General features: G+C 43.2%; 1 protein-coding gene across 2 annotated transcripts in view; it reads left to right on the top strand.

Annotated features, from left to right (window-relative positions):
- The window catches only part of CA11 (carbonic anhydrase 11), a 1,551,304-nt gene that overhangs the window by 1,015,162 nt on the left and 514,966 nt on the right, over positions 1–21,176 (top strand). For both annotated transcript variants that reach the window (XM_073552098.1, XM_073552100.1), the window contains exon 5: positions 916–1,011. In XM_073552098.1, the coding sequence (XP_073408199.1) occupies positions 916–1,011 (96 nt within the window). The remainder of the gene's footprint in view (positions 1–915; positions 1,012–21,176) is intronic.

Raw genomic sequence — 21,176 nt, 5'->3', positions numbered from 1 at the left:
CTGTGTTCCTCAGTACTGAAACATGGCCACCACAAACAACTGTGATTGATTTGAAAATAAATAAATAAATGAATAAATAAAACCACTCAGAATACTGAATAATAATAAATAATTAATATTCACTTTACGGATCCTCTATCGGTGTCCTTACTTCCAATTTGGTCAATTGGTCGGTACAGGAAGTTCACAGACTTGCTCTTTACTTCTGACTTTGTCAGACCGCAACATTGGAGCCTAAACGGTAGAGAACTGGTAAAGCATTATTTTTTTTAGTATTTTATTTTACATGATATTTTGAATCACTTTGGTGGCCAGTCCAAACACTTGACAAACCATGTTTGATTTGTGCCAAAGAATGGATATATCAAGTCCTCTTGGCTTGTTACTTTCACAATAGTAAGGTGTTGAGCTACTACTGATGCTCTTTTGTAGGGCCACATCCCCATTGTTCTGGAGGTAGAAGCCAGAACCCACTGATAAATGATCCATGCTCTTACTCAGAGGATATGATAATGTTAGCAGACTAGAGAGCACCTTTAAGGCTCTGATTATTATAGCATCTTATAAACCCCAACATTACCCCTGAATGGTAGTGTGAACAAGGGTCTTACCTGGGTTACAGCTTTTATGGGAATTACTTCCCAAAAGAGGAAAACTTCTTTAAGCAGATAAAATCATAAGCGTATTTAACTCTTGAAACTTGTTCTTATAGTAAGCTGTTAAACCATTACATCACACTCTTCTTTATTATTTCTTATTTTTCCTTATTTTTTACAGTGCCATCCAAGTCTGCTAGTCCATGTCTGTTCTCTCCATTTCCTACTTTTCATTCTGATTTCTTAGAACCTGTGAGCCTTGACTCACTTTCTTCCCTTTTAGTTACTGACCTTGTGAGACACCCCTCTCTTCTTACAGGTACAGCTTATTCATTATAACCAGGATCTGTACAACAATGTCAGTGAGGCATCCCGCAACCCCAATGGCCTGGCCATAATCTCTTTGTTCATAAATGTGAGTTCTTGTGTTTTCATGTACACTTCTTTTAGTATTAAATGGAAAATTCTTTTTTTCTCTCACCGTACAATGATGATTGTTTTATTGCACGATCAGTCTTAGTGATCACTGTAGGTTTTGAACTGTACATTTCTGCAAGTATTCTTAATATTAAACTTATAATGATGGAAATACTATATGCGATTTAGCATCAGATTTTGCAATAGTTGTAAAGGTATTTAAACATTTACATTTTTATTTTTTATTACTTGCAAACATTTCTGGACTGAAAATAAATAGTACTTTGTATATGTAGATTACATATGCATTACATGGAGAGAGAAAGATATATATGAGAGATGATAGATAGATATGGGATAGATAGGTCTATAGATAGATAGATAAATAATAGATAGATAATAGATAGATAGATAGATAATAGATATGTGATAGATAGATAGATAGATAGATAGATAGATAGATAGATAGATAGATAGATAGATAGGTACATAAGGAAAAAAATAGGCAGCACTCAAATTAAATGTGAAAAAAGTGGATACTTTACTGATCCTCAGATGGAAACGTTTCAACGGTGACCCGTCTTTGTCAAGCTTGCCTATTTTTTTTCCTTTTGTCATTTTGGCTGTTTGGACACTGCTGAATAGGTTTTGCACCTGCTGTATTATTTTTTAGTGCTGCCCTTTTTTCTTGATTTAGATAGATACATAGATATGGGATAGATAGATCTATAGATAGATAGATAAATAATAGATAGATCTATAGATAGATAATAGATAGATATGGGATAGATAGATATGAGATACACTACCGTTCAAAAGTTTAAGGTCACTTATTTCCTTATTTTTGTAAGAAAAGCATTTTTTTTCCAATGAAGCTAACATTAAATAATTCAGAAATACACTCTATACATTGTTAATGTGGTAAATGACTATTCTAGCTGCAAACGTCTGGATTGTAATTCAATATCTTCATAGGTGTATAGAGGCTCATTTTCAACAACCATCACTCCAGTGTTCTTATGGTACTTTGTGTTTGCTAACTGTGTAAGAAGGCTAATGGATGGTTAGAATACCCTTGGAAGCCCTTGTGCAAGTATGTTAGCACAGCTGAAAATGGTTTGGCTGATTAAAGAAGCTATAAACCTTCCTTTGAGCTAGTTGAGAATCTGGAGCATTACATTTGTTGGTTCCATTAAACTCTCAAAATGGCCAGAAAAAAAAAACTTTCATGTGAAATTCAACAGTCTATTCTTATTCTTAAAAATGAAGGCTATTCCATGTGAGAAATTGCCAAGAAACTGAAGATTTCCTACAACGATGTGTACTACTCCCTTCAGAGGAGAGCACCAACAGGCTCTAACCAGAGCAGAAAGAGAAGTGGGAGGCCCCGCTGCACAATTAAGCAACAAGACAAGTACATCAGAGTCTGTACTTTGAAATATCGATGCTTTACAGGTCATCAACTGGTAGCTTCATTAAATAGTACATGCAAAACACAAGTGTCAATGTCTACAGTGAAGAGGCGACTCCGAGATGCTGGCCTTCAGGGCAGTGTGGCAAAGAAAAAGCCATATCTGAGACTGGCTAATAAAAGGAAAAGATTAATATGGGCAAAAGAACACAGACATTGGACAGAGGAAGATTGGAAAAAAGTGTTATGGACAGACAAATCCAAGTTTGAGGTGTTTGGAAAACACAGAAGAACATTTGTGAGATGCAGAACAACTGAACAGATGCTGGAAGAGTGACTGATGCCATCTGTCAAGCATGGTGGAGGTAATGTGATGGTCTGGGGTTGCTTTGGTGCTGGTAAAGTGGGAGATTTGTACAAGGTAAAAGGGATTTTGAATAAGGAAGGCTATCACTCCATTTTGCAATGCCATGCTATACCCTGTGGACAGCGCTTGATTGGAGCCAATTTCATTCTGCAACAGGACAATGACCCAAAGCACACCTCCAAATTATGCAAGAACTATTTAGGGAAGAAGCAGGAAGCTGGTATTCTATCTGTAATGGAGTGGACAGCACAGTCACCGGATCTCAACCCCATTGAGCTGTTGTTGGAGCAGCTTGACCGTATGGTATGCAAAAAGTGCCCATCAAGCCAAACCAACTTGAGAGAGGGCCTTCTGGAAGCATGGGGCGAAATTTCACCTGATTACCTCAGCAAATTAACTGCTAGAATGCCAGAGAACAAGCCAGGTCAAATACCAAAGGGTCATAGCGCGGGGAGCAGACACTAAGACTAACAGAGTAACAGGCAAGGGAGCACAGCGAAAGGGCAGAGGACAAATCAGGGTGTAACAGGGTTAGCCGCTCAAGCTGGGGGGCAAGAACTATAACTGATGCTGCCTGCTGTCTGCGGCGGACAGAATTAGTAAAACAGATCCCAAAGAGAAGCTGTTAAAATTAACCCCTGCATAACCAGGTCGGGAAGAGGATAAAAAAAGTAAACCCAGACCTGGATCATGACACCTAGTATCTATGAACCATAGCTAAGGACATACTATGAATCGTAGGGTCATGAGACACTAATGCATATTGTAGGGGCTGACCTGACATTGCAGTTGATCACTGAACTAGCTCATGTATTTATGTACTGATGGTTGTTGTTCTGCTATTATACTCATGTACTGATGATGGTTGTGTTGGTGTTTTCATCTGCTGATGGTGGTTTTGGTTCTGTATTCATGCACTGATAAGGTTTCTGGTGCTCCATTTTTTCACTGATGTGGTTGTAGTGATTTATACATGTACTGATGGTGGTTCTGGTTCTGTATTGATGATGGTTTAGGTGCTGTATCCATGTAATGATTGGGGTAACGGTGCTGTATGCATGTACTGTTGATTGTTTTGGTGCTGCATTCATGTACTGTTGGTGGTTCTGGTAATAGTCTTATGTACTGATCATAATTTTAGAGCTGTTTTCATGTACAGATTATGATTCTGATGCTTTATTTTTGCACTAATTGTGATTCTGGTGCTATATTCCTGTACTGATGTTGGTTATAGAAATCTACTCGTGTACTGAGGGTTGTACAGTCATGGCCAAAAGTTTTGAGAATAACACAAATATTATATTTTCACATGATCTGCTGCCCTCTGGTTTTTATGTGTGTTTGTCAGATGTTTTTATCACATACAGAAATATAATTGCAATCATATTATGAGTAACAAAAGGTTATATTAACAGTTAGAATGAGTTAATGCAGCAAGTCAATATTTGCAGTGTTGACCCTTCTTCTTCAGGACCTCTGCAATTCTCCCTGGCATGCTCTCAATCAACTTCTGGATCAAATCCTGACTGATAGCAGTCCATTCTTGCAAAATCAATGCTTTTATTTTGTCTGAATTTGAAGGTTTTTGTTTGTCCACCCGTCTCTTGATGATTGACCACAAGTTCTCAATGGGATTAAGATCTGGGGAGTTTCCAGGCCATGGTCCCAAAATCTCTATGTTTTGTTCCCTGAGCCATTTAGTTATCACCTTTGCTTTATGGCAAGGTGCTCCATCATGATGAAAAAGGCATTGTTGATTGCCAAACTGCTCTTGGACGGTTGGGAGAAGTTGCTCTCGGAGGACATTCTGGTACCATTCTTTATTCATGGCTGTGTTTTTAGGCAAGACTGAGAGAGAGCCCATTCCCTTGGCTGAGAAGCAACCCCACACATGAATGGTTTCAGGATGCTTGACTGTTGGCATGAGACAAGACTGGAGGTAGCGGTCACCTGGTCTTCTCCGAATAAGCCGTTTTCCAGATGTCCCAAACAATCGAAAAGGGGATTCATCAGAGAAAATGACTTTACCCCAGTCCTCAGCAGTCCACTCCCTGTACCTCTTGCAGAATATCAGTCTGTCCATGATGTTTTTTCTGGAGAGAAGTAGCTTCTTTGCTGCCCTCCTTGAGACCAGACCTTGCTCCAAGAGTCTCCGCCTCACAGTGCGTGCAGATGCACTCACACCTGCCTGCTGCCATTCCTGAGCAAGCTCTGCACTGCTGGTAGCCCTATCCCGCAGCTGAAACACTTTTAAGAGACGGTCCTGGCGCTTGCTGGTCTTTCTTGGGCGCCCTGGAGCCTTTTTGGCAACAAGGGAACCTCTCTCCTTGAAGTTCTTGATGATGCGATAGATTGTTGACTGAGGTGCAATCTTTCTAGCTGCGCTACTCTTGCCTGTTAGGCCATTTTTGTGCAGTGCAATGATGACTGCACGTGTTTCTTTAGAGATAACCATGGTTAACAGAAGAGAAACAATGATGCCAAGCACCAGCCTCCTTTTAAAGTGTCCAGTGGTGTCATTCTTACTTAATCATGACAGATTGATCTCCAGCCCTGTCCTCATCAACACCCACACCTGTGTTAATGGAGCAATCACTGAAACGATGTTAGCTGGTCCTTTTAAGGCAGGGCTGCAATGATGTTGAAATGTGTTTTGGGGATAAAGTTCATTTTCTAGGCAAATATTGACTTTGCAAGTAATTGCTGTTAAGCTGATCACTCTTTATAACATTCTGGATTATATGCAAATTGCCATTAGAAAAAATGAAGCAGTAGACTTTGTAAAAATTAATATTTGTGTCATTCTCAAAACTTTTGGCCATGACTGTACTGGTGATGCATTTTTGCATTGATAATAGTTTTGGTGCTGTATTCATGTAATGATGCTATAAGTACCTTATTTTTCAGACTGTAAGATGCACTTTTTTCCTCTCAAAATGTGGAGAAAAAAAGGGGGTGTCTTATAGTCCAAATATACCGACTCTGGCCGTGGTGGGGGAGCGGTTTCAGCAGAGCAGCGTGTCACAGAGGCAGGAGCTGGCGGCTTCGGCTAACTCCTGTGCCCGCTGCTAAAGAGAAATGAATATGCACTGTATTCTATGCCCATGGGCATGGAGGGCAAAGAATATTCATTTCGTTCTGTCATCCTGGTATGATTGGCCCTATTGTGGTTATGATTGGTCCCATCCTTATTCTAGTATGAGTGGCCCCATCCCATTCCTTCAAAGGGAACCTGTCACCCCCCAGGGCATTTTTCAGTTAAAGAGCCACCTTCAGCAGCACTGAGGCTGCATTCTGTGATAGTTGCTCTTCTTTTTCTGACACCTAGTAACGCTGAAATATCGACTTTTATAAATAGCTCCTCATACCTGAAATGTGTCCCATAGGTATGTTGTGCCCCCCTGTATCAGCCGCCTACCATCCGTCCATCATACCTGTGCAGTGTCTCAGCGCCACCCACCATCTGTCCATCATGATGCCCCTGTGGGTTGCTGCCTCCTCCTGTTTTGAATGCTGGCGCCTGTGCTGTGACAAGAGTTCTCGGGCATGCGCAGTGCGCGCTGCCCCAAGAACCAACATCAGGCTATTGCGCTTGTGTGTTGTGGAGGCCCCAGATCCCGCCCCGCAGTGTGTTATGATGTATTCACACTGCGGGGCTGGGGCCTCCGCAACATGCAGGCGCAATAGCCTGAAGTTGGTTCTCAGGCAGCGCGCAATGCGCATGCCCGAAAACTCTTGTCTCAGCGCAGGCGCCGGCATTCAAAACAAGAGGAGGCAGCGACGCACGCATCATGATGGACAGATGGTGGGCAGCGCCGAGACACCAGACAGGCATGATGGACGGATGGTAGTCGGCTGATAAAGGGGGACACACCATACCTATGGGACACATTACAGGTATGAGGAGCTATTTATAAAAGTTGATATTTCAGCATTACTTGGGGTCAGAAAAAGAAGAGCCACCTTCAGAGAATACAGCCTTAGTGCTGCTGAAGGTGGCTCTTTAACTGAAAAATGCCCTGGGGGGGTGACAGGTTCCCTTTAATGATTAGTCCCATCCTTATTCTGGTTTGATTGACCCCATCCAGTTCCTGGTATGCATGACCACATCAGAAAAGATTAAAAAAAAAAAACCATTACACTTATCCTCTGCTCGATCACAGTCGCAGCATCCTGCTCTGGTGCCAGCAGCTAGTTAATGCTTGTAAGCTGCGCATGGCTGGGACGTCATGTGCTGCTTGCAAGCCGAAGGGCAGCTGTCGAATACTCACCGGGACTGTTCATTGGCGATCGCGGTGAGTATTCATTCCTCTTCAATAGTGCGCAGTGTCAGCCACCGGGCTTCCTGCTTTTGCCAGTGGTAGAGGGCAGGCCAATAGAAAAGCGGCAGGCCAGACATGCATTACAAAAGTTGCAGGTGGCCGGAGCCTACCGATGTTTACTATGGAAATTACAAAGGTGGGGGGAGGGCAGGCAAAAGGGGAATGCTGATGCATTAGGGACATGCATCTCACATAGAACCTATTATCCATACATATAACTGCACAACATATTCTGGGTGCTAATTAGTTCTGTAACACGGCTCCCCTTTTCAGCGACGCGATCGGCATACACAGTCTGATCCTCAACGGATTGGTTTGGGGATGACCGAAGTTTATGGGGTTGGTACAAGTTCCGTTTGTCGACTTAGTCCATCGGCGTTACCATTTTGTTTGCCGGGTCTGTGGTGGATGGTGAAGTCCAGAGGTTGTAGGGCTAAACTCCACCGCAGCAATCTGGCGTTGTCTCCGGAGACCCTTTAAGCCAGACTAGGGGATTATTGTCCGTTAAGAGGGAAAACTGTCGTCCATACAAATATGGTTGCAACTTCTTGAGTGCCCATACTACCGCCAGGCAATCCTTCTCGATGGCCGCATAGCTTACTTCACGGGGCAGTAGTTTCTGACTCAGGTAAGCTACCAGGTGTTCTTGGCCGTCCGGCCCGACTTGGCTCAGTACTGCCCCAATCCAAACATAGAAGCGTCTGTATGAACAAGGAAACGTTTAGTTGGATCGGGTGCAGCCAATACAGGGGTATTGGTGAGGGTGTCCTTTAGTTGGTGGAAGGCTTCCTCACACTCTGAGGTCCAGGTTACCTGGCGGGGTTGGTTCTTATGGGTCAAATCAGTGAGGGGCTTGGCTACGCTGCTGTAATTGGGAGCGAATTTCCTGTAATACCCCGCTGTCCCTAGAAACGCCATGACCTGGGTTTTAGTGCGTGGGATGGGCCATTTGGCTATGGCCTCAATCTTGGCTGGTTCTGGTCGCTGTTTCCCACTTGGAAAGCTTCCTTCCAAAATGTCAATAAAGACTTGGGGCTATGACACAGGGAAGAGATAGACCTCTTAGTCAAATACCTAGGGGAAAAGTTGTCAAACACGCAGTAAGGATAAGAGACATTAATATAAACCACCCTCAAATTGGCCTCAAAGAGATCTGGAAGAGGCTGGATGAGTGTTACGGCTCAGCAGAGGTAATAGAGAGAGCCTTGTTCAAAGAATCGATGACTTTCCTAAAATATCTAACAAAGGTCTTTAGAAACTTAAAGAACTAGGTAACCTGCTAAAGGAAGTCCTAGTTGCCAAATGTAAAGGTGACCTACCAGGACTTGCATTTGCAGCCAAAGGTGTTAACCCTATAGTCCTAAAGTTGCCCTACAATCTACAGGAGAGGTGGCTCACATGTGGTTTCATGTACAAATACAAACACAGCATTCCATTCCCTCTCTTCTCCATTTTTGTAGATTTTATACACGAACAAGCGACAATCAGAAATGATCCCAGCTTTGACTTTGCAATGTCATATGCCACACCGTCACCAGCTGCAAATCCACACAGAGCATTTGTGGCAGTCGACAAGACTTACATTTCTTCTCCAAGTTCCAATTACAGGTCTGCTGGCCGCTCTCAATCAGAGACAAAGGTACAGGACCATGACAAGCAGTGCACGCTCCATCAGAAGGCTCATCCTCTCCTGAAATGCAGAGCCTTCAGGAGAAAATCTATGCCAGATCGCAGAAACTTCCTGAAAGAGAACGGTATCTGCTACAAGTGCTGCTCATCCACAGCTCACCTCGTCAAGGATTGTAAGGTCAGTGTAAAATGCACAGAATGTGGCACCACAGATCCTAACACTGGCCAACACCCCAGCCCAGCTCCATGGAGTGCACAAAACACGCCAGCTGACAGTGAGCATGGCGGGGAGGAAAGGAGCACTAATGCAGCTGCGCCAGAGATCACTTCACAATGTACTGAAGTCTGTAAAGGGACAATAAACAGTAGGTCCTGTTCAAAAATATGCCTCGTCAGAGTGTACAGAAAGGGTCATAGAGACAAAGCTGTGAGACTGTATGCTATCTTGAATGATCAAAGTAATCGATCCTTGGCTAGATCAACATTCTTTGACCTATTCAACATCAAAGGGCCAAGTACCCCTACTCATTAAATACATGTGCAGGTACAGTGACAACAGCAGGTAGGAAAGCTACTGACTACCAAATTGAGTCCTTAGACGGACGATTCTGCCTACCACTACCTACAATCAATGAGTGTAATCAGATCCCAGACAACAGATCTGAAATCCCTACACCAGATGTGGCAATCCATCATGCTCACTTGAAACGCATAGCACATGGGTCGCCCTCACACCCAGGGCTGTGGGGTACTCGGTAGCAGGCTGGTGTCAGGGGGGATGTCTCACAGCAGCAGTGACCCGGTCCGTGGCCCTGGGCGCCCAACATCAATGGCGGTGATGTTAATAGTGTTATTGTTTATTGAAATAGTTCATGATGCCACCCGTGGTGTTTGGCAAGAGAGATGTTAAGCCAACGCTGCATGCAGATTCGCTGGGACTGATGACATGTTGCAGCAAAGATGGTATAGCTCCCCACAGGTGGAGCTCTAGTCCCAGGGCAGTGTTGGTGCAATGGATGAGGAGAGGCGCAGAATGGTAGCGGTGCTGGAGGTGTTAGCGACGAATGAATGGAGGACACCAGGGCTTGTAGTTTCAATGCTTTACTCACAGTTCGTGGTACCCACTGGTGCCTGCCTCAGTGCCGTGTCCTCCAGGGTAGAGACTCAATCAACCTCCCGGGCAAGTCAGGGTTCTCCTCTCCAACACTCCGCCAACATGTGCCTTTCCTGAATGACTCCTCTCTTGCACCTTTTAGTGTGAAGAACTCCAGTAACGTAATTCTCTGGAATTCCTCCTGTCAGATGTTCCTAGAACCTTACTTGTATGACAGACAGCTGTAGCCTGATCAGGGACCTCCTGGATCCCGGCTCTCTATCTGCGTTGCTGTTGTGTCCCAAGTCTTGGATGGGAGTAGTGCATTTACAGCCAACTACTCCACCGGTGTCTGCTGCAGAACCATAAGTGTCCATACAACCTTGGGGACCGGGCCCCGGCCTTGCGCTGAGAACCTATAGGCAGGGTTCCTCTTCCAACCCAGAACTCCTCTCTGTTCTCCTACTCCCTTGTTCCGTGCTGTTCTTCTCTCTCTTATGGAAGCTTAGGTTGCAGATCTATGTCTTTCTCCTTCTCTTCTCTTTCCCGTGCCAGCTGGCTCAGATCACTGATGCAGCTGCAGCACTCTTTCTAAACTGAACTCAAACTGAACTCAAAACTAACTTGAGAACTGAACTCCTCTCGCCTGACCTCCCGTCAGACTGACCTGTAATTCTAAACCTTCCCACTCTTTTATATGGATCTCCACTCCACCCGCCTCCCAGCACATCTCGTGTTACGAAGCAAGGAATCATCAGAGGTGCTCTGCTACCCTCTAAGCATGAGCCGCAATGTGATCAGTGCTGAACTATCCTGTGTGTGGGATGCAGGTTTTGGAGTGTGGAAAGGAGTTCCCAACTTACCTAGTTGGTGGGGCACTACACCTTAGGAGAAGGTGCAGCACCTCTGTGGCGACTGAGCATCAGGGGCGCCACACACACCTTATACCGGAACTCAACCATCAGGCTCAGATAATGCTGCTGTTGGGAAGAGATATCCTACAGGTCCATAAAGTGAGATGTCATATCAATGGACTCTTCAATGCTCCCTACGCCCAAAAGCTAGACCTAGGATGGGTCATAATAGGAAACGTATGCTTGGGACACATGCACGCCCCATCTTCTGTGACAAGTATGCTAACAAATACATTAGTACATTGGAGAAAGGATGCCCATTTCTGATTAAACCTTGCAACAACGAGATCCATGTCAAGGAACTACCACACAGCATCTAACTACCCAATCATTTAATAGACTTTACTCATGACAACGGTATGGTGTCAGGAAGCTATGAAGATCAGTTGGGGTGCACAGTCTTCCAGAGAACTAAGCAAGACAACCAAGTGGCAATGTCGGTAGAGGACAAGTTGTTCTTAGAGGTAATGGACAAGGGACTTGTAAAAGATGAGACCAACAGCTGGGTTGCACCTCTTCCCTTCAGAACCCACAGACTACTTCTACCGAACAACAGAAATCAAGCATTAAAACTTTTCTTCTCTCAAACATAATCTGCAAAAGAATCCAGAGATGAAAGATCTCCTTCATGTCAAAGATTTTTGAGAACTACCATGCAGAGCTAGCTCCAACTCTCAAAGACTCCAAACATGGGTAGGAACCAGCATTCTTTAGAGTATACCACCCTAAGAAACCGGGCCAGATTAGAGTGGTGCTTGACTCCAGTGCTAAGTTTGATGATATCTCCCTGAATGATGTTCTACTGACAGGAGCAGACCTCAAAAGCAAACTGCTGGGAGTACTTATGCGCTTCCATAAGGATTCCATTGCCTTCATCGCTGACATCCAGGAAATATGCCATTGTTTCCTTGTGAGAGAGAGAGACAGGAACTTCCTAAGATTCTTCTGGTACAGAGACAATGATCCTACTAAAGAGGTCACAGAATATCACATGAGAGTGCACATCTTTGACAATAGTCCTCCTGCAGTCACCCTTTATGGACTCAAAAGGTCGGCTGAAGAAGGAGAAACAGAATACAGATCAGATGTCAGACAATTCATAGAAAAGGACTTTTATGTTGAAGACTGTCTAAAAGCCATGCCTTCAAATGAGACTGCCATCAGTCTTATCAGGAGAGCCCAAGAGATGCTTGCTTGCTCTAACCTCAGGCTTCACAAAAGCCTCAAACAGCCAATTACTCATAGAAGCATTCCCTTCACAAGACTTATGTAACAGTCTCAGAGACCTAGACCTGGGGTCAGACCCCACACAAATGCAACGCAGCCTCGGGCTTCTCTGGAATCTACAGTCAGACACTTTCACCTTTCAGGTCAGCCAGGAAGAAAAGCCTTTCACATGCAGAGGTGTCCTGTCTACCATCAACAGCCTGTACGATCCCTTGGGTTTTGCAGCTCCTGTTACTATACAAGGCAAAGCCATACTAAGAGACTTAACTAGGGAGACATCTGACTGGGATGCACCTCTGCCACCTTATAAGAGAATCCAGTGGGAAGTATGGAAGAACTCCTTAGCAGCCCTCTCCAATCTGAATGTTCCAAGACCATACACCCCTGTGACATCTACATGAATACAAAGCCAAAGACTGTATGTATTTGCAGATGCTTCTGTAAAAGCAATTGCTGCTCTTGCCTATTTCAAAACTGTGGACTCCAAATGTCAGAGCCACATCGGATTGTTATAGGGAAGGCCAAACTTGCTCCACAAGCAGAGCACACTATACCAAGGTTAGAGCTTTGTGCTGCAGTCTTAGCCATCGAGTTAGCAGAGTTCATCGCATCTGAGATGGATATTGACCTGACTCAAGCCAAGTTCTACTCAGACAGCAAAGTAGTCCTGGGATACATCCACAATGAAACTAGACGATTCTATGTTTACGTCAACAACAGAGTGCTGCGAATTAGGAGATCAGTTCATCCAAAACAGTGGCATTATACTCCCACGGACCAAAATCCTGCAGATCTTGCAACTAGAGCAGTTCATGCAAGTCGACTAGGGAGCATAACATGGCTCTCTGGACTAAAATTATTGTACACCGAGGAACGTTTTCCAGACACCTTTGAACTAGTGAGAGAGGACTCAGATGCTGAAATCCGCCCTCAGATGTCTACACTTCATACAATGACTCCAGCTACTCTCCTCACCCAGAAAACAGGACTATCCAGTGCCCCTCCAGAAGGATTCGATGCTAACGACCTCTACAAGCACCAATGGAGACAGGTACCAAGTCTTGCCAATACATTCTGGGACAGGTGGCGCAAACAGTACTTGTCTACCCTGCAGCCACGAACGAAGTGGCAATCTACCAGGCCTAATCTAGGCATTGGTGAATTGGTCCTTGTAAAAGACTGTCAAGCCCATCGGAACCAGTGGCCACACGAACTAGTGACTGCAACATTCCCGAGTAAGGATGGCAACATCCGCAAAGTCGAACAGAGGATGGCCAAAGGGAATGAACTTAAGACATTCTCCAGACCAGTAACTGAGCTGGTACTATTGTTGTCTTCGGAGAAAAAGAATAGTGACAACTGTTTGATGCCAGACAAGGAGTGTTCTTTCTCCAACATCTAATTCATAATCCCTGATTATCTGCTTGTTAATGTTTTCAGTGTTTTTGACTCCATCTTGTGACCAGAGTCATAACCGCAGTGTTATTGTATTTTACTTTCACTTTCTAATCTTTTTTCCCTCCGTCGCAATGCATTCTGGTAAGCTTTTTCAAAGGATTATGGTTAGTTCAGCCCCCATTTTCACTCCAGTCCACCATTTTCCTTCTGCCTGCATTCAGGAAGCATTTCATTTCTCTTCTCCCCTTGAGACAGCATCGCTGGTATGTAATCATGCTTCCTGTATCCAATTTCTGTCCTATATTAGTCTGCCTAGTTAGTTTTCCCCTGCTCAGCTAGTAGTGCAGATGTTGATTTATAACGTATATATGTATTCCAATGTACCCCGTACTGACTGAGTGTATATATTGTGAGGTAGCGCTGTCATTCAGGGTTGGGGGACACTCGCTTGCAGCGATCCGGCACAGGATTTTCCAACAAATCATAGTCCATGAGGTTTATTCATCCTTCATAAACCTCCAGCAGTAACATGCAACAGTCTTATAGCAGACAGTAGGGTATCTTCACCATGGAGCTCTGCTCCCCTATAGCTCTCATAGTCACACAGGCTGTGCTTCATCTAGCCAGCAGGCTATACAGTCTCTCAGTAGCAGTCCCATTTCCGGGTTACCTTGCATGCTGCTTTACACTGCAAACGTTCCTTCCCTCTCCCTGGGAAAGGTCAGGCACACATCGCCATTAATCACAGCGTCCACACGTGCTGTTAGTGAGGAGATCCTTCTCCACACGGGACCTTCCAAACTGGACCAATCAGGTCCCAGCATTCACCCCATGTGACTAGACCTCAGGTACCTTATATGGTCCATAACCACACCCACAGGTGATCACATGGCTATGACCTCACCCAAGGTCCTATTGCACACAGCCACACACAGGCTTCCCTGACACATTGTAACAGAACGTACTGCTCAGCTGATCATTATGATCTTTCAGTATCCTACACCTATCAGGGCAATGGAAATGCTTATACGGCTGTCCTGGGACACCCACACAGTGCCCCCTAGCGGACACAGCGGTCACTGCACCACAATATGTTTGTATTGTAGTTTCACCGCATCAATATACCAGCACGTTCAATAAAGCACAGATTCAACCTACAGTCTTCTTATTGGACCCCGGTATAGCAGTTTAGCAGATCTGTATAGCTGCAAATAAAAGTCTGCCTTATTCAGTGAGGACAGAACATGAGCCTTAATGCAATTTTTGGGAGGCAGAATGAGCAAACCGAAAGTCATTTTTATGCAGATCACAGTGCAGAATAACAGATGAGATATCACTATTCTTTCAGCCACTTTGATTGCAGCAAAACTAGATGTTTTTATGCCTTGCTACTGTTACACACTAAAATGCTTTTGAAAAAAAAATGCATAGTCAGGTTTTGATATCTATAATTTTTTTATTTTGCTGCAGACAGTCACGTGAATACTTGTTTTTTGCAAGAAGAATTTAAGTTTTTATTGGTACCATTTTGGCGTAGATTGCATTTTTTTTACTTCTTTCTATTCCTATTATTGGGTGGGTGGCAAAATGACCAAAAAAAGCACTTTATTTTTAATTTGCTCTGTGTGGTAAAAACTATAAATCAGTTTTACTCTTTGCATCAGTATTACAGTGATGTCATATTTTTAAAGGATTTTACGTCTTGCGACTTATGCATGTTAAGAAAAATGTAGTAGCTAAAAAAATTGTTTATACATTGTAATATTCTGTCTGCTATTACTTATATTTTGGCACTGACAGAGTTAATTGTGAGCTAATTGTTTTTTTGTGGGATAATATACTGTTTTCATTGATGTTTTTAAATTTATTCATGACTTTTAATTCAACAAAATGTTGAGAAAAGAATGAATTTTGCTGTGTTTTATAATCATGGGCGTTTACTTTAGGGGTCAAATAATAAAACAATTTTATCTATTCTCTCATTTTGGATGTGGCAATAGCAATAGTGTGTACTTTTTTTTATTTTGGTTTTTATATAAAAAAAATGCACATTTATTGCTGAATCTTTATTTTGTTTTTTTATATAAAAAAAAAATGCACATTTATTGCTGAAACTTTTCTTTTGTGATTTCTATTTTTTTTTAGTTTTTTAATATTATTTTTGATACTGGCAAGGCATGGTCATGAGAGCACTTTCCAACAAGTGAGATAAGCTCCTGTAGTGTCAGCCTGAATTCATTTATCCCTCTCCTATCAGCACTGAACACCAGCAAACAGGACATGGAGATAAGTAGGCTCAAGGCCGATGATTAAATACAGGCCAATGTTAGTTTGAGTGCTGTCAGTCATCACAAGAAGAGGGTGGAAAGGTGCAGTGAGCTCTTGGCCACCTCATGTAACAAAATGCTTTTTTTTGTTTTGTTTTGTTTTTCAGAAAACTGAGCAATTAAAATCTGTACACCTAGGATGATTTTTAGAGGGCTAATTCCCTATAATTCCATATTAAAGGGTTTAATTTGAATATTAAGGGTGACAGACTTCTTTTTAGGCGAGAGTCACACAGCCATGTAACTGGGATGAGGATGGCAATGCAATGCTCGGACGGGCTGTTGGCTCTCCTGACCCGATCAAAACAACATGTATTTTTATGCAGTTCTCAGTGTGAAAAACAAGATAATCTTGTAGATATGATACCTTTTAACTTTTTTCAACTGGCTAACATGGTACCAAACTTCTTTTTTTATTTTTCCTATGCGGCTGCATGTTCTGGTTGAGAAAATCTATGGCCAGTTAGAACATTGCGTTACCATCCCCGTCCGAGTTATGCAGCAATCTACTTTCCCCTTATTATTATATACATGCAGCGTCCTCTCCATTTTTGCATTACATAAATCATGATTTTTGGTGCTATTACATGTGATTAGCGGTCCTGTTTGCTGCCTCTGTATTTTCAAGTTGAAGAAATAGCAAGTCAAGGAAGTCCAAGGCGATTAATAGTAAACTGCTAGCACTACTTGCAACCACTAAAGCAGCCGTAAAAGCATCCATACAGACATAATCTATGACATATATCACAACTAGCACAAGTCCCCCATCATTCGATGCCCACAAACTACAGAGAACAGATGTACGGTACTTTAAGGAAAGGAACTTGACAGAATCCAGACATTGCAGCTAGTCTGCAATACCACACTATAATGTAAAGATACATTCACTTTTTTCTTATGGGATTCACACTTTCATAATTTAAACCTGGGGGTATAATAATCCTGGAAAAAGTGAAATTGTTTACTTATTTTGTAGACAGAATGGTAGTCCGAGGGGAAATCATTTTATTGGCAGTATTTCAAATCCACTCCTGACACTTGCAATGAGGGACTTTGTCATAAAAGGTATACACAGACTTTGTAATAAAGCCTGTTCATGGACAATTTTAGTTTCCTTAGGAACAACCTTTTATAGTGTTCTCTTCCGTAGTTGGAAGATTGAGATCTTCAAGAACCAAAGGATATTAGGGTGCACAAGCTTGTGTGCGGAGTCAGGAGATTACAAATCATGCAGACAAGTACTAACAAAATGTATTTTTTCACAGTTCGCCCCCCAGTATTCACTTTCATTGGATAAATTAAAACATTACTTAATATAGAAAATATATATTAAAAAATTACAGCAATTTCTCCCTTAAAGGGAACCTGTCACCAGCAAAGCACTATTAACCTGCAGACTGCAGATATGGGCTTAATATACAGGTTAATAGCGTTACTAACATGTCCGGTGCCATGTAGACAAGCGCTGCAGAGAGTAAAAGAACTTTATTTCCCCCACAGCGTTCAGGTGTCAGTCAGGGAGCGGCGCCAGCACTGGTTCAGTCACCGAGCGGCATCGGCTGTAACTGCACCTCTGGTATTGACTGACAGCTGGCCCCAAACCAATATTTTTGGGTGCCGTTACAGCACAGAGCAGTGACTGAACCAATGCCGATGCTACACTCGTGACTGAAACCAGAAAGCTGCGGGGGGAATAAAGTTAATTATCTCCCCGCACACAGCTTTTGTCTTTTGTGCAAATGCCGAACAGGTATTTACCTGCAAATATTGCCTATATCTGCAGGTTAATAGCATTTTTGCTGATGACAGGTTCCCTCTAAGCTTTCCCTTTCCTTTAAGTTTGTCTTATACTGCAATTGAAACTGAGAAATAAATAATTCTTCTATATGTGTCCCAGCATATCACTCGTGTCTACCTTTCTCCTTCTCACAATGCAACATTTTTTTTCAAGACAAGTTACTGTAAAATCGTTCTGCAAAGATTTGTCTGCAAGGAAGACACAGAATTTTAAGTTATGTTCAAAATATTTTATTTATTTTTTGGGTGCAGATATAATGCTAAGGGCTTATATTCATTTGTATCTAAATCGAAGGAGTGCAATCTGATAAAAAATTGAATGGCACTCTGAATAATGTTATTCAATGATTTAGTGCTCATCTGCGATTTTTTTCTCAGCTGTACTCTGGATAAGAAAAAAATTGCAGCATAGTGTGACTGGGCAAGTATGACGAAGCAGACTCACCAATGCAAGTCAATTAGTGCGAGAAAAAAACGGACAGCACACGGACCATCTGTATGCCGTACAATTTTTACAGATATACGACCATTCTGTAGAATAGAACACTGTAAATTATTGTAGAATAATAGTTGTAGAGAAAAAAACGCATTGCATATGCATGTCATACAGCTGTCATACTGATGTCACACAGGTGTCTTACAGATGTCATACAGGTGTCATATGAATGCTATGTGAAAAAATCACATTGTGCCCGCATGACACTCGTCTTAGTTTTCTGGATCAACATTGGAGTGATGTTTTAAACGCAGATGAGTGTGAGCCCCAAGGCCACGTTCACACATTCAGTATTTGGTCAGTATTTTTCATCACTGGTCAGTATTTTTCACCCCTAAATGTAAGCCAGATAAAGGAGTCGGTGAGAAATATGGAAGTGGTGACGTGTTACTATTATATTTTCCCTTTGATTATTCCACTCCTGGTTTTGGCTTACAAATACTGATTTAAAATACTGACCAAATACTGATTATGTGAAAGTTGCCTCTGTTGTGAATTCTCTTGGTGACATTGTTTGGTTGTTCTCCAAAAATATTACTATGAAAGTTGCATCTCCAAAATTAAAGCCAAGGTTCATTGGACCTTATAAGATTTTGGAAGTCCTTAATCCCATTTCTTACCGTTTGGCTCTTCCAGGAATGTTTAAGATTCACAACGTTTTTCATAAACCTTTGCTGAAAAGGTTAGTGGAGCCAGTGGTTCCCATGGCTGCGCCCCCTGATCCTGTATTGGCTAAGGGTAATCTGGAGTATGAGGTAGAGAAGGTATTGGATTCTCATCTGGCTAGATGGGGTCTCCAGTACTTGGTCAAGTGGAGAGGTTATGGCCAGGAGGATAATTCTTGGGTCTCTGCTTCTGACATTCATGCCGAGAGATTGGTTCGTGCTTTTCAGCAGGCCCATCCTGATCGGCCTGGTGGTGTGGATGAGGGTTCGGTGACCTCTCCTCAAGGGGGGGTACTGTTGTGAACTCTATTGCTCTGACTTCTGAGTTGGGGCTCCCTCTGGTGGTAGCTGCGGGTAGTGGAGCTGGCCGTGTTGATGGAAGTCTATCACCTGAAGATGATGATTAAAATCAGGGGTTACTGACTGGGAGGATTTAGTTGCTGCTGGTGATTTGGTTTCTCTTCCTGTGCATTGTGAAGTCTGCTTTTTCCCCTCCTTGGTCTTGCATCATTCAGATAAGTTATTTGTTTGATGGAATCTTTTGCATTTGTTATAGTTTTTGCCTTTCTCTGCTTTCTGCCTTGCTGTGTGGGTTCAGCATTATTCGCTGCAGGAATTTGTGCTGGACCCCATTCATATGTCACAGCTTATGTCATTCCGTTCAGTATTGCTAATTCCCTGTTATATTAGTATCTTTTGCTTTGCTTCCAGTTCACACCAGAATGCAGATCTCGTGGGGAAGAGTTCGTGTGGCCTCAGTGTTTTTGTATATCAGAAGTGTTGGATTTTTTAGGGGTTTTGCGTGATTGCAGATAGTATCTTTTCTGTCCTGTCCTAGCTATATAGCTTGGGCTAGAGATGATCGACTTTGCCTTTTTTCGGGTCGAGTCGGGTTTCATGAAACCCGACTTTCGCAAAAGTCGGGTCGAACGCAATCTGCCGATTATCGTGAAAAGTCGAAGGCCAACTGAAACACGAAACCCAATGCAAGTCAATGGGGAAGAAAAGTCGGCAGTGAGTGGAGGACAGGAAACACACCTACAGTGCCCATTTTAATGTCAAAAACATCAATTCTTATTACTTAAGCTTGTCAACCTTAATTTACTTTATAATAATAGTTAGGCATTGAAAACTGGGGGTTATTTGGCTAAAGTTGTGGGGGGTAGGGCTGGCTCCAGATTTTCGTGGGCCCAGGGCCAAAGAGTATCACTGGACTCCTTTAACACATGCCACAATTCATGATCCTCTGATATGGCAGATAAATAGCGGTATAGTACAATGAAAAATACTTCACTTCTTACATCACATGACTGATATCCATTTTAAATTCTCCAATAGCTCCAAAAACGGACAGTATATTACTCCATACAGTATTATGGCCACTGCATAATGCGCCATAAAGAGTAATAAGGCCCATATATTTCCCCATACAGAATCATTGGTCCCATATAATGTTCGATACAGTATATGTTGAGCTCCACATAATGCTACAGTATATGTTGGTCCCCATGGATGAAGCTTCACTGTCTTATGGGCCCAAATAATGCTCCATATATAATGGGCCCCATTTCTAATGCTCCAGTGTATAATGGGCCCTGTAAATGCTGCTCCAGTGTCTGATGTCCACCTTTGGAATGCTCCAGTGTATGGTGGGCCCCATATATCATTCTCCAGAGTATAGTGCTCCCCAAAAATTGCTCCCAACTTTTAAAACAATTAAATAAGTCTCCTCGCTAGGGAATCCCTGTACTCTGGACTCCTCGTCGTCCCCATCTTCCATCTCTCTGCACTTGGACTGTTTAGGCAGAGGGCGTACAGACGTGATGTCATCGTGCTCTCTGACCAGAATGTCACTGTCAGGAAATGCAGAAGACATCACGGCAGTGGAGCAGGGAGAGGTAAGTATTTCAACTTTGCAAGTGCTGTGATCCTGAGCAAGCAGGGGGACCCACTCGTTGGCGACGGCCCTGGCACAGGGCGCCTCATAGTACGGCGGTGTGTCTGATGGCGGGTGGGCCCTCCCACTGGCAGAGACACTTTTGCGTACTATGAGGGCCCCTGTGCCATTTCCGTCGCCCATGAGTATCCCCCCCACCTGCTCAAGGAACCTGCACTTTCATCTGCACCTTCCTCTTTGTCACCGTGGTATAGTATGTGGGAAGGGGAACCTGAGTTTCATCAGGGTCAGATTCTGGCTGTGTAGAGTGCGAGGGGAATGTAGTGGTCTTCGTCAATGTACCAGCAGAATCATCTAGCAGTGGCTGGGCATCAGTGCATTTGTGGTGCCCCCAGGAGTACGGTCGCCATAGTGGCATTACCTTCCTCCTAGGGAGTGTGATGTCATGCTTGGGAGCAACGAAGGATCTCTCTAGCAGTTAAACCAACACTCAACACAGTTCCCACTCCAGGCCAGCAGAAAGAGCTCTGAACCTGACTAATGATGAGTTGCTCTCTGTGGTCGGGAGGAGGGAAGTTAGGGCAGTCTGTGAAGGGAAGAGGAAGTGTGTGGACGTGAGA

This window comes from Dendrobates tinctorius, unplaced genomic scaffold (genome assembly GCF_039654945.1).
Source record: "Dendrobates tinctorius isolate UK_male_01 unplaced genomic scaffold, ASM3965494v1 ptg000184l, whole genome shotgun sequence".
In the NCBI taxonomy this organism is placed as follows: Eukaryota; Metazoa; Chordata; class Amphibia; order Anura; family Dendrobatidae; genus Dendrobates; species Dendrobates tinctorius.
The sequence above is the reverse complement of the archived record's forward strand: the minus strand, read 5'-3'. Positions and strand labels throughout refer to the sequence as shown.